This window comes from Echinops telfairi, unplaced genomic scaffold (genome assembly GCF_000313985.2).
Source record: "Echinops telfairi isolate 266 unplaced genomic scaffold, ASM31398v2 ScPeMD7_7467;HRSCAF=8505_0, whole genome shotgun sequence".
NCBI classification, from domain to species: Eukaryota; Metazoa; Chordata; class Mammalia; order Afrosoricida; family Tenrecidae; genus Echinops; species Echinops telfairi.
This window is the reverse complement of record NW_022111367.1, coordinates 11,686,409-11,702,187: the sequence shown is the minus strand read 5'-3', so window position 1 is coordinate 11,702,187 and position 15,779 is coordinate 11,686,409. Positions and strand designations below refer to the sequence as shown.

The 15,779-nt window shown below is 38.6% G+C and overlaps 1 protein-coding gene across 1 annotated transcript in view; it reads left to right on the top strand.

Moving 5' to 3' along the window:
- Positions 1-15,779, top strand: part of NALCN (sodium leak channel, non-selective) — a 440,927-nt gene that overhangs the window by 58,707 nt on the left and 366,441 nt on the right. Inside the window, exon 6 of the mRNA XM_045283767.1 lies at positions 8,502-8,656. Coding sequence (XP_045139702.1) covers positions 8,502-8,656 — 155 coding nt within the window. The remainder of the gene's footprint in view (positions 1-8,501; positions 8,657-15,779) is intronic.

Sequence of the window (15,779 nt, the reverse complement as noted above, 5' to 3'; positions counted from 1 at the left end):
TTTTGAATTGAGCTGCCCTCAAGGGTGTTAGGGGGTGTCTCAGAGTTGTTTTAATTTGCATTTCTCTGGCTAATTTCGATGGCTAATGATTGGGAATATTTTCTCATATGCTTATTGGCCATTCAGATAACTGGTCGTGGTCTATTTCTTACTTCTTCTGGGTATATGCCCAGAAGTGAAACTTCTGAGGGACTAGCTTCTTGATTCACACTAATTCATAACTCTAATCACACACTGACTTCTTGCATGCTTGACTCCACATCCTCTTTCTATCACTCACACTGAGAGCCACTTTCTGTGCCTGATTCTGTTCATCTTGAAGCCAAGGACAAAGCGTTCATACCTGAGGAGCTGTTGGCTCCGTTTCATGCTTCCAATTTGGAGCTGAGCAGTGTGTTCCATCTCCTGATGTTTTATTTCCCAGTAGTCTTTGTGAATATGTCACCTATTTCTCCTTGCCGAACCCTAACCCTTAGCACCTCTCATGTACAATATCCTTAATCTGAATTGGCAAAGCAGTTAGGGAATTTAGTTAGTGGTGCACAATGTGAGAAAACACATCGTGAAAAGATGTTCAGGTGTGAAAGGTAAAACGAATACTTTGAGTATCGCTCCAGAATAAATTCATGGATTGACGTTTTAAATCCAATTATTTCATGTTGCTATTTTTCTTAATAATGTCCACATTGTTTCCTGCTTTATCTAATTAGTCATTGAATAATGAATGATGGAATGAAGAGTTCATGTTAGATGATGTTTAATAATAAAGAGAATCTATTTCCCAATGTCATAGAAAGTGTGCCATATTAGCTTGTTTACAAGAAATGTTGTATCAACATTATTTCCTACCTCAGATTATTTGCCTTGTTTTGTAATTCCTCTAAAGTACTCAGAGGCTAATTAAAAGCCCTTCCCCCCCCCTCCCCCCGGCAAATCAATGAACAATTTCAACTCTGCAAATAAGTCTTTTGTTCCCAAGGTGGGGTTCGTTGTTCAAAGCATCCAGCATTCAGAATGCCCAGGCCAATTCATCGGCATTTTAAATTAGTCCTGAAAAGAACCAAATCAAACGAACACACCCAAACTCACGGCCATCGAGTCAGTGATGATTGACAGCGGAAGCCCCGCCTCTCTGCCAGCTTGTTTGCCTTTTCCCCACAGCCCAAAGCGTAACCAGTATGCCACCAAGACCAGACTAAATACGAGGTGGAAAAGAACATAAATGATTGTCTGGAATGAATGTGAGAGTTAGGTAACAGCCCAAGAAGAATCTGTACACCCATATTCACTCTATTCACGGGGAAGTCTTTGGGTGATTTTGTATGCCTGTCATGCACATTGTCTTTAATCTGAATTGGCAAAGTAGTGAGGGAATTTAAATGTATGTAGGCATCCGTGTGTATTAGTCATCCCACGAGTTTAACTAGAAGTGGGTTCTTCTAGCGAATGAGTTCAGGAGCCCTGGTGATATTGTGTTGGGTTGGGTTGCAATCCAGAAGGTCAGAAGTTCAAAACTACCAGGTGCTCCTCAGCAGAAAGACAGGGCTTCCTATTCCCTTAGTGAATCGCAGACTCAGAAACTCGCAGGGCAGTTCTACCCTGTCCTATAGGGTCACTATGAGTTGGCATCAACTCAATAGCAATCAGTGAGTGAGTGTGTGAATGAGTTCAACATAGTTCTCACAATACAAGAGGACACTTATTGAGGCAATAAGTATGCATTACTGATTAGCTCAATTGAGACTCTATGATAAGGCCCCAGTTATGCATATTCATTGAGGTCTGAATAGCTAAAGGACACAGGGCTGTGGCCTTCCTAAGATGCTGAGAGCATTCAAGTGTGGATGAGGGGGTGGCATAGCGCTAGGCAGGAAGGGTACCTCCTCTTCCTTGCTGGGGTCTTTGCCAGATGTTGCTTGTGGAAGATTGCACCCGGGGGCTCTCTCACTTGCTGGCACCCATGTTCTCTTTCTCTTTTCCTCTCTTATTATTTCTGTTTTTCTCCATAATAGTTTCATTCCTAGAATGCTATGCTGCATATTTTATCCCTAAAATTAGTGCCTACTGGACCTTTAATAATCACTACAAGCATCACCCCTTTTGGAAGAGTTCCCAATATGCAAAGCCATCTGCCACCCATACACAGTCACATTTTGTTTCTGTATCGTGCTTCTATAACACCCTGGGCTTATACATCTTAAAATGCTTCGTATACTCTCGTGTGGCTATTTCTTCTCTATCCTTTCTCACATTAGACAGTAAAGTCCCTGAGTTGGAAATATCTTCTAAGTCATTTTTATTCATACCACGTTGGGTGACATAGTGTATGTAAGCCTGCCCAAAATTACTCTTTAAATGAAGGAACAGACAAATTAAATAAGCTGGTCCTGTTAAAAATGTAGTAAAATCAATTTCTGAGAAGGCACTAAGTACTAATAAATTCCATTATTTCCATTAATGATGTTAACTAGAATAAAAGAACAATACTGAATATGTTGCAATAGGACAGGATAGTGACTTGGTAGCAGTGGGGAAGAAAGATATGACTAACCAAGGCAAGAAGTCCGCGCTCATACATCAGCTATCGGTAAAACTGGTGTGCATAATTATGCACACATTGGATGATGGGGCATGGGATTTCACTCTTTCTTTTATATAATATGTTGACGTCATTTGGAGACTCCTTAGTTTAAATAGCTGGGGAATTTGTCATTTTACACACTGGAAACTAAGTGGTTTAGTCTGAATTATCCAAGGTAATCAAGTTGATTGATTGCTGAGTGGAGATGATAATTCTTGTGCTTCAGTATACAACTCAAGACTCTGAACTATCTATAATAATGATCACCATAAAACCCTAAAGTCCTGAGGGGATTGTTTGTGGGGCCATATTACGAACCATTTTAGCAACAAACTCAGAGTACTCTTTTTAGGTCTCAAACTCTTGAAAATTGTTATTTGCAAATAGATTTTGTTAAGAGTGATCAAAAATGCATATGCCAGGCAGATAATTGAAGCCTTTTAAAAACAATTAACTGCTCAGAGGGCTTCCAGTACTTGCTTTGTAAAATGAGGATGACTAAGCCAGAAAATTTAAATAGCTGAAAATCTAAGCCAACTTGTCTGAGTCACACGGAAAACAAATCCACTAAAACAACAGGACTCATTTGCTTAAGAGTTTCTCTCTGTAGATACATTCCAAATAAATCAATAGCCAATTACCATGAAGTTAAGTAACAGAGGAGGGAAAGGCACATTTCTTCATTTAGTGAGAAACTAACTGTCAAATGTTTGCTGTGTGCCAAGGACTACATGATCACGGGGGTCAGGCCAGAGAACCCAACAAAATCTTTCCCTAAATTGAACTTGGAGTCAAGTTGGCGAGAAATCCAATGAGCAGAGGAGAACACAACTTGAATTACATGCATCCTAAGGTTCAGAAATGAAAAAGTGAGGGTGCTTTGAGAAACGAGGGCAGGGAAAGCAAATCCAGTCCGAGATCCCTGAGATCACATCAGACAGTGAGCTCAGGCTGGAGAGAAAATAGGAAGATCAATTCCAAGACGGAAGAAAAAACCTTAAAGAGAAAGATGCAATCCAGAGTCCAGCGTGGAGGGACCCTGGGGGGAAAGATGTGTAAAAGGATATTTGAAGCACAGGGGGCATCAGATACTTCAAGCCTTGAGCTTCACATTAAGGATTAAGGTACTTCTTAAGGAACCACATATGGACTGTATTGATGTCCTGAAGCTTCTGAACCAAATGTCTGCAAAGTACGTAGCTTAAAATAACAGAAATTCGTAGGCAGTCTCGGGGTTACAAATATCCAATTTACAGACAGCTCTTACTTTCCCTGCCATATTATGTAAAGTTTCTCTCCTTGTGTAAAGATGGAACTCACCCCGACTTGAAACCATTTCCTCATCACAATCACCTTCACTTCTTGCACATGTAGCTATTAAAAGGATAAATAAGTACCATAAGCACCTGTTCCAACTCACCTACAAAATCTACCTAAAGATTTTAAAAAACATCAGAGTAGGTTCTATATGAACCCCAGGGAATGCCTGTGTTCTTCCATGGTTGGTGAACGCAGGCCCATATTACGGGCATCAGCAAGGCTGCACTCTCTCCAGTGGCTCAGGAACATCCTTCTGTTAGCTCCAGGAGTTCCAATCTGTGATCGCCTCATCACATGGCTGTGTTGTTCAAGGACACCGCCATATTTGATAATAGCCCACCCTCCTCCAGTAGAAGGACAAACGAACTGATGATACCTGTGGAGATGTTTCTTCCCAAAAAGGTCCTATTTGTAGGCACCGGAAGTTAGAACTTCAACTTTTTTTTTTTTTAGACAAAGCTTAATCCAGTACACATTACTATCTTATATTTCTGTAGTTCAGAAGCTGCAAGATCTATTGCACTGAACTAATCCAAGGTGTCAGCTGGGCTACATTATTTTCTGGAGGCTCTGGGTGGGGGAGATGCTGTTTTCTTGCCTTTTCCAAATTCTCAAGGTTATCAACATTCATTATTTCATGGTCCCTTCTTCCAATTTATTAAATCCAAAGTATGTAATCTCTCTAGCCATAGTTGCAAGGTTCTCCCCTCAAGGCTCATTGGACTAGGTGGAACACACCTGAACAATACATGTCCGCCTGAGTCACATTTGGAACCTTAATTTCCTTTTGGCATGTAATCTAGCATGTTCACAAAAGCTAGAGATGGGGACATGAAAATCTTTGGAAAGCCATTATTTTGCCTACGGAACACAACTATGTGGAACATTGCTGGAAGATCATGGGAGGGGGAAAGGAAAGCCTTTCCCATTGGCTGTAACACATGGATGTGAAAGCTAGCTGTCCCAAGTGGTTGGATCAAGAAAACAGGATGAAATATTAAATCAGGGAGATTACAGATAGATTTTTCTCTTAAAAAATGACTGTGAGAAAGCTGGAAATAGAATTACTGGATCATTGTGAATGAAGCATTTGTTTTGTTGGAGGAATTGATGTCTATACCCTGTATCTACCTGGTTGGAGCAAGAGCTTTGTGGTCAAATCGCAAAGAGCCACTGTTCATGTCTTAAGCCTGAGAGAAAAAGACGGAGGAAATAATAGTAACAAATCAAAACCACTTAAGAAGAACCTTGTTAACTGAAAATATAAAAGTAAGATAAGTAGCAAATAGAGATCCAGAAAATCTTAATGTTCATTTCAATGTTTTTCCTTAATGATAATTATCATGTGGTTTTAGATAAACGTGTCCCAGAATAATTAATAATCTGATCATTGTGTACCTAATAAGTACTTGCTAGAAACTTGATGCTGGCGCAAGTAATATATTTCAAATCTGTTCCTATTACAAGCAAAATACCTCAAAAAATAGTCTGAGTGCAAGTGAGCATTGTACTTAAATGAGGATTCCTGCAAATATGAAGGAAAATAGGGAATCTAAATAGAAAACAATAATATTTATAAAATAATGAAAATATCATCATGAAAGAATGAGTGATTTTCTTGTTTCTGATACTGTTCTGAGTGTTGTGCATTAGCTCATCACACATTAGCTGTTTTGATCACCAAGACACCCCTGTAAAGCAGGTATAATTATCACCACTTTAAAAACCAGTGAAGTATGGCAGAAATTTAAATTTCGACCTTGACAGTATACATGTCTCAAACTACCAATAATAATAGGTAACACTCACCTAGAATCTTTTTGTGTCTGGGACTATCCTAAGTACCGTCCAGGTGTGAATCATTAAGTTTATGTGTGGTCAATGTTTGAGCCACAATTGACACCACGGCAGACGGACTCTGATGTCCAGTTTCACTATCCAGATAGCTGAAAGGGGAGGTGTTTGGAAGCCTATCCATGTAGACAGAGACATTACTGGTATTGTTTTCTTTTTTAAACCAAAGTATTATTGTTGTTGTTGTTACATATAAAAAACATTGATTTTAATGGACTTTTCAAACTTTACCTCTCAGAACTTCACCGTACCCTCCTCATATATTATTAAGTGAGTAAGTTTCCTTTTAACTACAAATCTCTAAAAATAAAAACTTCTCTCCTTGTCATGTGCCAAAAATGTTTTTATTCCTTTGGCAATTTTCTTTCATTGTATTTTTTTCAAGCCAGAAATTTGACACATTTTTATGATATTAATGATTATTGCATATGTTTGTTGTTGCCATTAAGTGCCCTCTAGTCGGTTCTGGCTTATGGCAACCTAATGTACAGCTGAAAGGTGTGCCATCCTTCCAATTCTTGTATATTTGAGCCCATTATTGCAGCTACTAGGTCAATCAATCTCAAGGGTCTTCCTCTTTGGGCTGTGCTTCTGTTTACCAACCTTGATGTCATGGTCTATGGACTGGTACCTCCTGATAGCATGTCCACAAAGGATGTGAGGTGAAGTCTACTTATCCTTGCTTTCTGGCTGTACTTCTTCCAGAACAGATATGTGGCTTCTTTATTTTTATTGGACACATGGTATATTCTAGCTGTTAGGCTAAAGCATTGCTCACTTTATTTTACTCATATTTGCCCAAGTTTTGCTTTTAATGATGATCACTCACCCTTAGAGTTAATCTGGATTGTTTGCTTTATGTATGAGTATGGAACGAAGATAAATAAGGGGCAGGTTCTTTTAAAAACAACTTCCAGACCACCCTTAGAGGTATTTTCCACGCTAGGATCTTGCTCTTTTGTGTTGCATACAATGTCCAAAGGATTAATTTAGAATTACTGGTCAGAGGGAGACATGACGCGCCATTGATTCCTGTTGGGTGTCATCAAGTCGGTTCTGACTCATAGCACCCCTAAAGACAACAGAAGGAAGGGCACACTGCCTGCTCCCTCACCAGCTCACAATCGTGTTCCGTGGGAGCCCATTGTTGTGGCCACTCTGTCAGTCCATCTTGCCGAGGTCTTCCTTCCTTCCTTGCCCAGCTACTTTACCAAGCATGATGTCCTTCTCCGGGGATTTGGCTCTCTTAACAACCTGTCCAAAGGATGTGAGACAGAGTCTCACCATCCTTGCCCCTAAGGAGCAAAATGACTGAAAAAACCCAGGCAAGGGGATACCAGATGTTGGGTGGTTGGAGGGAGGGAAGGAGGGGTGTTCTGACCTTGAGAAGCCAAAACATTGCAGGGAGTTCAGCAGCAGAGTTTAGAGAAAGCATATCAGATGTGGAGAAGTAAGCAGCCAAAGTTCATGGAAGAAGTTATTCAAGAAAAATAAATAAGTGACCCAGCAGTTCTACTCCAATTTGATCATAAATTGCTGGGACTGAGCTCATCGTGCAGTTGCTCCTCATTTAGAAAGTTACGGAAATGGCTACTATAAAAAGCATGATTTTAGAAGTCTTATAAAATCATGCAGCCTCACCTTTGGCTTCTCTACAAATATGAATTGCCTTAGATAGAGGCCATGTTAGGCCCATTTTTATTTCATCCCAGAATAAGATTTAAGAACCATCATTCTGCTAATTACCTCTACCGGCTTTCAAGAAAACCATTACTTGTCTAACTATTTCTGCATCAAATTAAACTCCAGTTTGTGCTCAAGGAAGAAGAAAAGGGAATCACCATGCTCCTAAAGGACCTTAATATTTCTAGAATATCACCAAGTCACCTCAGAGCCTCTCTTCTCCTTCTGATGTGATACCTTTAGTTTTTCTAATGAGAATAGAGATACCAGGAGCACTAGGGGAAGGTGTGGGGAGACGGGGGAATCGATCACAAGGAGCAACATATCATCCCCTCTCAGGAGGACAAACAACAGAAAAATGGGTGAAGGGCGACAGAGGATGATGTAAGATATGAAAATAATAATCTATAATTTATCAAGGGTTCATGAGGGAGGGAGGGTGGAGGAGGGAGAGGGAAAAATGAGGAGCTGATATCAAGGGCTCAAGTAGAAAGAAAATACTTTGAAAATGATGATGGGGCCATATGGGCAACTGTGCTTGACACATTGGTTAAATATATGACTCATGATAAGAGCCCCCAATAAAAGTATTTAATTAAAATAGATCTCTTAAAATGTCTGGTTTTCTTCCTAAACTACATGTATGTAATGTAGCAGAAAGTCAAGTATAATTTATAAGACTCATAGTAGTGTACCATACAAAAATTGACCAGCATCCTTAATAAGAAGTGAAGAAGGAAAAGGCTGTGTCCACAGTCGGAGATATTTTGCAAATATCAAGGAATCCCCAGGCAACTTAACTTTCCGTGAAAAATCTATAGAGATATTTCTTCCTTCACTTTGAGTCTTAATCTTTAAGAACATAACAATCGTGGTAGCATTCTGATTAAGAACAATTTTGAGGACGAATGGGGTATCATTTGAAAATGTTTGAGACTTCTGAATCATGAATCTTAAATCTGTGCCCACATACTATAGTTATTAATAAAGTGATTGGATTATTCATTTTAATCCGTGTTTGCAATTATTAAAATGGTCTAACCCTTTCCTGTATTTTTCACAGAAATGTAACCTGGAATAGTCTAGCGATCCCAGATACACATTGCTCCCCAGAACTGGAAGAAGGCTACCAGTGCCCGCCAGGATTCAAATGCATGGATCTTGAGGATCTGGGACTTAAGCGGCAAGAGCTGGGTTACAGCGGCTTCAACGAGATAGGTCTGTTTTACTGGTCCACCACATTTTCATTTTTTATTTTAATATGCATATGGACTAGGGATAATTGTTTTTTACTTGATATTTCAAGTTAATACTGTTTAAGTAACACAAATGTATATTTAATTATATGTCTATATTGTATGCCTACTGTACCCCATAGCCTCAAACGTCAATCTTAATGTTAAGTTAAATGTGTCTGCTTTAGACTTTTAATTACAGCATTTAAGAATATTGTTGAACAAGGTCTAGAGATTTCCAATACACAAATCCACAATGCTTTTCTAAGTCACTGTCTCATAGTCGGCCAGGTAAGTCATAATCCTTGTAATGCCTGGGCAGGAGGAGTTCATGGAAGTTGAAAACTACTTCAATGGCAATAGAGGAGAGCTGAGGAAAGGATTCCTTAATAGCATTAATTTACATGCGAGGAACAGGATGAAAATGGGGAAAAGGAAGGATGTAGGGTGGGGAGAGGACACAAAATGGATGGTTTAGCTTGAAAAAAATAAACAAATATACAAAATTTATACAAATGTGTATACAAATTATATATCAATGTACTCGAAGTAAAATTGCTCCATGGGAGGCAGAAAAACCCCTGTCAATTCCTGACCTCTTTGGTAAGCGTGAGAGAGGCTAAACAAGGACGAACAGTAAAACTGAAGGGGGCTTGGCATTTTAAAGATATACAAGTTCATTTCAAATACAGAAAAAGATCAACAGGTAAGAGATGTGGGGGAAACACTTGTACGCGACTAGGATTGCTAACATGTGTACATTTCTTCTTGATTTGTCCTCTTCGCCTCTGAAATCTTGTGCCAATGCACACAGTAATGAATTAATTTGGCCTTTGTCACTTAGACAATACGATTCTATTTATTACAATTGCATTCAACTGTACATATTCATTATTAAAACAAAAAGCCTATTGAATTCTAAAAACTAATGTAACATTTTGAGAATACTTATTAGACTCATTAAAAACATTAGATTATATGTGTTTAGAAGCCAAGTAAAGATTTCCTGACTTTTCATATGATTTTAAACCTCAATGGGTGAGCAGTACATTGGAGGCTTTCATAATCAGGGAAGTGCCAACAGCCTCTGGCCTCTGCGGATGGCATATGTTGAGTGTAGCCATTAGACTTTCCAACATCACAACAACCACCTGATGAATTCTTCTTCCAATCTAGCTCCATTGGTTCCAACTTCAGGATGGTGTTATAAAAAATGGTGTAACAGACTCTGAACTAGTACTGAAGGTGCAAAAAGAATAAGTGAAGGTCTTGAATCAACTGAGGCATATTCTTCTGATATATTAAGTAATTGAAAGGTCACACTCTGTATATTGAATGTACTATTGAAGTTTGGCTGAAAGCACAAATAATTTATTTTTTTAGGTGAATTAAAAAAAATTCTCTTTACAGTTTTATATTCAAAGAGGTTCTCATACTAAAAACAAAGTGAATTTCCAGCATTGTAGTTACTTATAATCTTTTTTCTCTCTTTTTTTTAGTTTATTTTACTTATTTATTTTTAATAGTTTTATTAGGGGCTCATACAACTCATCACAATCCATACATACATCAATTGTGTAAAGCATATTTGTACATTCATTGCCCTCATCATCCTCAAAACATTTGCTCTCCACTTAAGCCCCTGGAATCAGCTCCTCTTTTTTTCCCCTCCCTCCCTGCTCCCCCCTCCCTCATGAGCCCTTGATAATAATAAGTGATACACATTCTACTTCTCCAAGAAACAAGAAGCCATTAGGTGTGGAGCCTTTCAGTTAGCTCTACTCCCTTAGATATATCCGTCTTTGTAAACAATTTTACACCCTTTCCTCTGTCTCAAAAGCAGAGATCTGTCTGAACTGCTCCAATGCTTTTCAGTGATGGAGAAGGAGACGAGATATACTGATCCAGTTAGCTGCTTTGAAAAAGTTCCAGCAATTCTAACAGGGGGGCACAGTGGTGCATGGACTTTGCATAGTCACCAGCCTTTCCTTTTAGGTGCTAACAGGCTGAATCCATATGTCCTGCACTCAGAGGATGATCTGAAGACCTTGTAGAGCAGAAGGTCCTGAGAAAACAGTTCCCAGAACACTTCCCTCTAATCCTTTAGAATCATATTACTCAAGCAAAACATGCTCTGACCATTTAAACGAAGCAAGGGCACCAACATTCAAAAGGCAGCATTACACTCAAGTGATATCATCTTTCTTTACTGTAACTTATAATAACTTATAACTAACTTTAGCTAATTAGGGTGTGATCTTCCTCTTCCACAATAAAGTCTTCCTTCAAAGAGGACCACAGCTAGAAGAAATTTGTCCCTGGGCAATGACCCTCACTAAAGTAGTGATCTTACTGTAGTTGGATTGTTTATTTGCACATTTATCTACTTATCTCTGAAGGACTTAGGCTCCTGGAAAACAGGAAGGGTGTCATTTCATCTCATGTCTCCAGGGGATACCGTTGGCCCTAGATCACATGGTATCCTCTGTCAATATTTACTGATGAACAGAGCAACGCTTATCTACTTGTGAATTCATTGGTAACTAGTCATATTTGTGTTAGAGCCATAATTGAGTTAGATCCATGATAAAAAGTAAATCGTGTCCATGTTATTCTTGTTCCTCAGATTGTCTGTTTGTACTGGCAGTCTCCGTTAGCCTTGGAGCTTTCCATTGAAGCCTAATGTGGTTTTGCCCACATTTTTATTCTCTTGTGATGTCTTGATCCATCATCATTGTTTGACTAATGATTAAATAATGAAATGTTGACTTTGGACTATAATCAAAAAGTTTAAAATGAGCACTATAGTTTATATTGAAGTTGATAGTGACTGCCTAATGTTAATGTGTCTCTATCGCTAGACCAACAAGAGATAATCTTCTATGACATTTTAAAAAATACAGCTCTGATGGAAGCAAAAGCCAATGCTTCCTTAAAAATAAGGAATATAAATTTATTATTAGATATATGTGGTTATTTCTATATGTCCACCATTGATTTAAACCATAATTAGATGCCTAGTTATGTATATCTATATACTCATAAAAAGAAATCCAATTAAATCAATTATTCAAATGTACACACTAACTACTAAAGCTAATGATGAAATTAAATAATTCTATTAATATCTTCAGTCTGAAATTGATCAAACATACAAGCAAGATTCATTGGAACTTATTGGTGATTAAAGTGTGAAAGTTGGAGTCCAGAGGAAAGATTAATAGTGAGAAAAATACTGGCTACAGGATAATAATGAAGCAAGAGATCAAATGGTAGAATTTGATAAAATCAATAACATCTTCACTGAAAACACTTTTTTTAAAACTAACATAAATGGGACCGTACACATGAGTTCACAAGATGGAAGACAGGAATCCAATTGGCTACATCTGTGGGAGACCATGGGGAAGCTCAATCAGCAGCCGCAATGAAGCCAGGGCCCCATTGTGGCACAGGCCATCACGTGCTCAAATCAAAGTTCAGGTAGAAATTGGAGAAAAACTGTAAAAGTCTATGAGAGCCAAAACACACACTTGAGTCTGTCCCACCTGAATTTTGAGAGTACCACAAAAGTAAATTTGACTCATTGGACACCAATGACAGAAGACGCAATGGGCTGTGGGAGGACAATTGAACACCATGCACATGGAAAGCAAAAGATCACTAAGAAGAAAAGAAACACAGGAAATATCAAAGTGGAAATAAGAAGAGACTGAAACGGGCTCTTGATAATAGAGTAGCTCGAGCAAATTGAAGAAATGATAAAGTGAAAGAACTGAAAAAAATTTCAGAGGACAACTTGAGAAGCCACATTAAGTCATAGAATGATGTGTGCAAGACTTGGGGTTAGAAGCCCTTCTATTTTTCAGTATGTGTCATGCTGAAAGAGCTAAAGAAAGAATCTAAGCCTGGAGGTGCAATATTGAAAGATTTTATGAGCAAAATATTAAAAAATGGAAGAAGTATCCAAAGAAAATTAAACAAATTCTAAGAGACACTGTACTCAAAAGAATTAGTTGACAGTCACCCATTTAAAGGGCTCGCATGTAATAAAGAACCAATGGTGCTGAAGGAAGAAGTTGAAGCTACACTTTCAGGCAGTAGCCCAAAACAAGGATCAGGCATCGATGGAATACCAACTGAAGGGCTTCCATAAGCTTATGTAGCGCAGGAAGAACTCACTCAGTAGTACAAAGAAATATAGGAGACAGCTGTCTGGCCAACTGACTGAAAGAGATCCATATTTTCACGTCCTCAAAAAGAAAGGTTGGTCTAAGAGAATGTAGAAATTATCACACAATATTTTAATAACATATGCAAGTAAAAGTGTGCTAAAAATAACTCAAAAATAGCTTCAGTAATATATTAACTGGGAGCTACCAAAATTTAAACTGGATTTAGAAGACATGGCAGTAGGAATATAGATCTTGGTTGATAGATCTTGTCATTTGGTGGGAGTAATAAAGAAGAGTCACATTAAACAATTCACTACATTAAAATCATTCGTGGGCCTTTTTATAACTGTGGATAAATAAAAAGACCAAAAATGTATTCAGTAGTATTGAGAAATCCAATAATTTATCTCCAAGTCTGCTCATCTGAATCACTACTCTCTATTGTGTACTAGAACAGGACAGGCAGAAAATACCAGAAAGATATTTCCTTGTGTTTTACTTATGATGCAAAGGCATTGCACTGTGTGGATCTTCACAAAGTATGGATAACGTCAAGAAGGGAATTCAGAACCCTTAAGTGTACTCATGCGGAACCACTGCATGGACAGAGGCAGCATTTGGGACAGAGCAAGTGAAAACTGCATGGTCTTAAACTAGGAATAGTGTGCATGTGGGTGGTATTCATTTATCTTGCTTATTCAGCTTGTACCCTGAGCAAATAAGCAGAGAAACTGGATTGTGTAGAAAAAAACAACGCGCCAGGTTTGGAAGGAGGCATATTAACGACCTTCCACGTGCTGATGACGCTCCCCCACTTGTTGGAGGTGACAAGGACTGGAAGCACGTGCTGATGAAGGTCAGATTTCAGTCTCTAGTACGAATTGCAACTCAACGTAAAGAAGATAAACATTCTCATAACAGGGTCGATAGAGAACGTCCTGATCATGGAGAAAATGTTGACGTTGCCAAGGATTGTATCTTACTCCAATGTACACACAAACATGGAAGGAGTAATCAAGAAATATAACCCCATCTTTCTTCTGGAGAATTGAGTTTACTTTTCTTTGAAATTGTAATTCAATATATGAAGCAATTAGGAGTGATCTAGTCCCATAAAATATTTATAACTAAAGTAACCCTGTGGGATATTTCTGTTCTATAGAGATACTCTGAGTTGGGATTGATTTCACAGCATAAAACAACAGCATGCATATTTTCTACATAATGCATTACAAAGCTTTAAAAATTGACAAAAAATAATTCAAGATAATGTCATTGATCATGCCCCAGGAGATTACTTTTGTATATGTAATAATAACTTTAAATTATTGAGATCTTGATTCTATTTCTCAAATGAAAGGCAGTAAAAATATATATTTAACCATCTGAAAAAAAGTATATCATCTGAAAAAGATAAATATTTGAAAAGGATATGAGTTGATGAGTTTATGGTAGAATTCAGCTTGAAACACATGATTGAAGGTCATGGTCTTGCGGTTTGCATCATTTCTCTCCTTGGCTAGGGTAGCCACCTTGGGAAAAGCAATTGACCTCCATTGCTTCAATTCCCACAGCTGTAACTGACAAATATGCATATCTCCTTGTGATGAGTGAATAAGAAACCACACCTAGAAGAGTATCTAGTACAGAACACCCACACTGATCAGGAAATCATGGATGCAACCGCACAATACTGATGCATCTTTGTGTATTGAGAAGAGACACCCAATCTAGCTAAGTGCGGCGGGCAGGACACAGATACTTGCAGATTAAGGCATCTGCTTGATATTATCTTTTGTGTGCAGTAGTTTATTACTTAGGAAGAATTAGGAGACATAGGGCAAGGTGACCTCAGAATTGCCTTCTACATATTTAACTATAGCAAATAATAGATTGTACCTAGCAATTAATATGAATATAAGGCAGTGTGGCACTGTGGATCAGGCAATAGGCTGCTACCCTCAGAGTCTACAGTCCAGGCCACGAGGCACTCCCCACAAGAAAGATGAGACTGACTGCTCCTAGAAAGGTTTCCAGTCTTGGAATCCCTGTAAAGGGTCCCTGTGAGTCAGAATGAACTCCATGGCCGTGGGTTTAATTTTTGAATGGAATCAAAGTAGACCTTTCCAGAGAGAAAAATGTTGATGTTGTTTGGCTTCAGCTTCCAGGGATTGATGATTCCTCTTTCACCATTCAAAAATGGTGATCATAGCCCTGCTTTATATGTTTAGAATTTTATGACTATTTGTCCTGTGCCATTCAAGTGTCCACAGCCACACAGTGTCTGACACATACATTGATTTTTATGTATCTCTGTGTATTTGAGTTTGTGCATTAATAAATTCAATGAGAACCATTTATTTTCTCTCAGCATGCTTGAAGCAGCCACTCTTCACCGAGGCTTACACAAAGTGCATTTCAGGAGGCTGAGTAGACACTATAGACGAGTGAGTTCAAACTCTTGTGTTCAAACTCAAACTTTTAGTGGCTTGTTTCCTGACCTCTTTCAAACCCCTGTGCCAACAGATGACTGACGACCTGCTTATTTCTGAATCACTCCCTTCCATTGGTAGTGTCTTTCTGTCTGCCTAGTAGCTCATTCTTAAATATGCTTAACAAACACATGGATCCTAGCCTTCACGTAGCACAGACTTGCCGTGTCCCAAGCCCACTCAGGGAAAGGAAGTGAAAGATTCCAAAGTCTGTCCCATGGACATACAGATGCCATGATCACAGGGAGTGTGAGGAGGTGGCTATCAAGCACTCTGTGAACAATTGTAGGGCCATGTGACACCTAACATTTGCACTGTGAAAGTACTTCCAACATATACTATTTAGAAAATGTGTAATCCTATCCGATTTTCTAAACACGAATGTTGGTGGTGTACTGGGTACTGACTGGGCTGCTAACCACAAGGTTGGAAGTTCAAA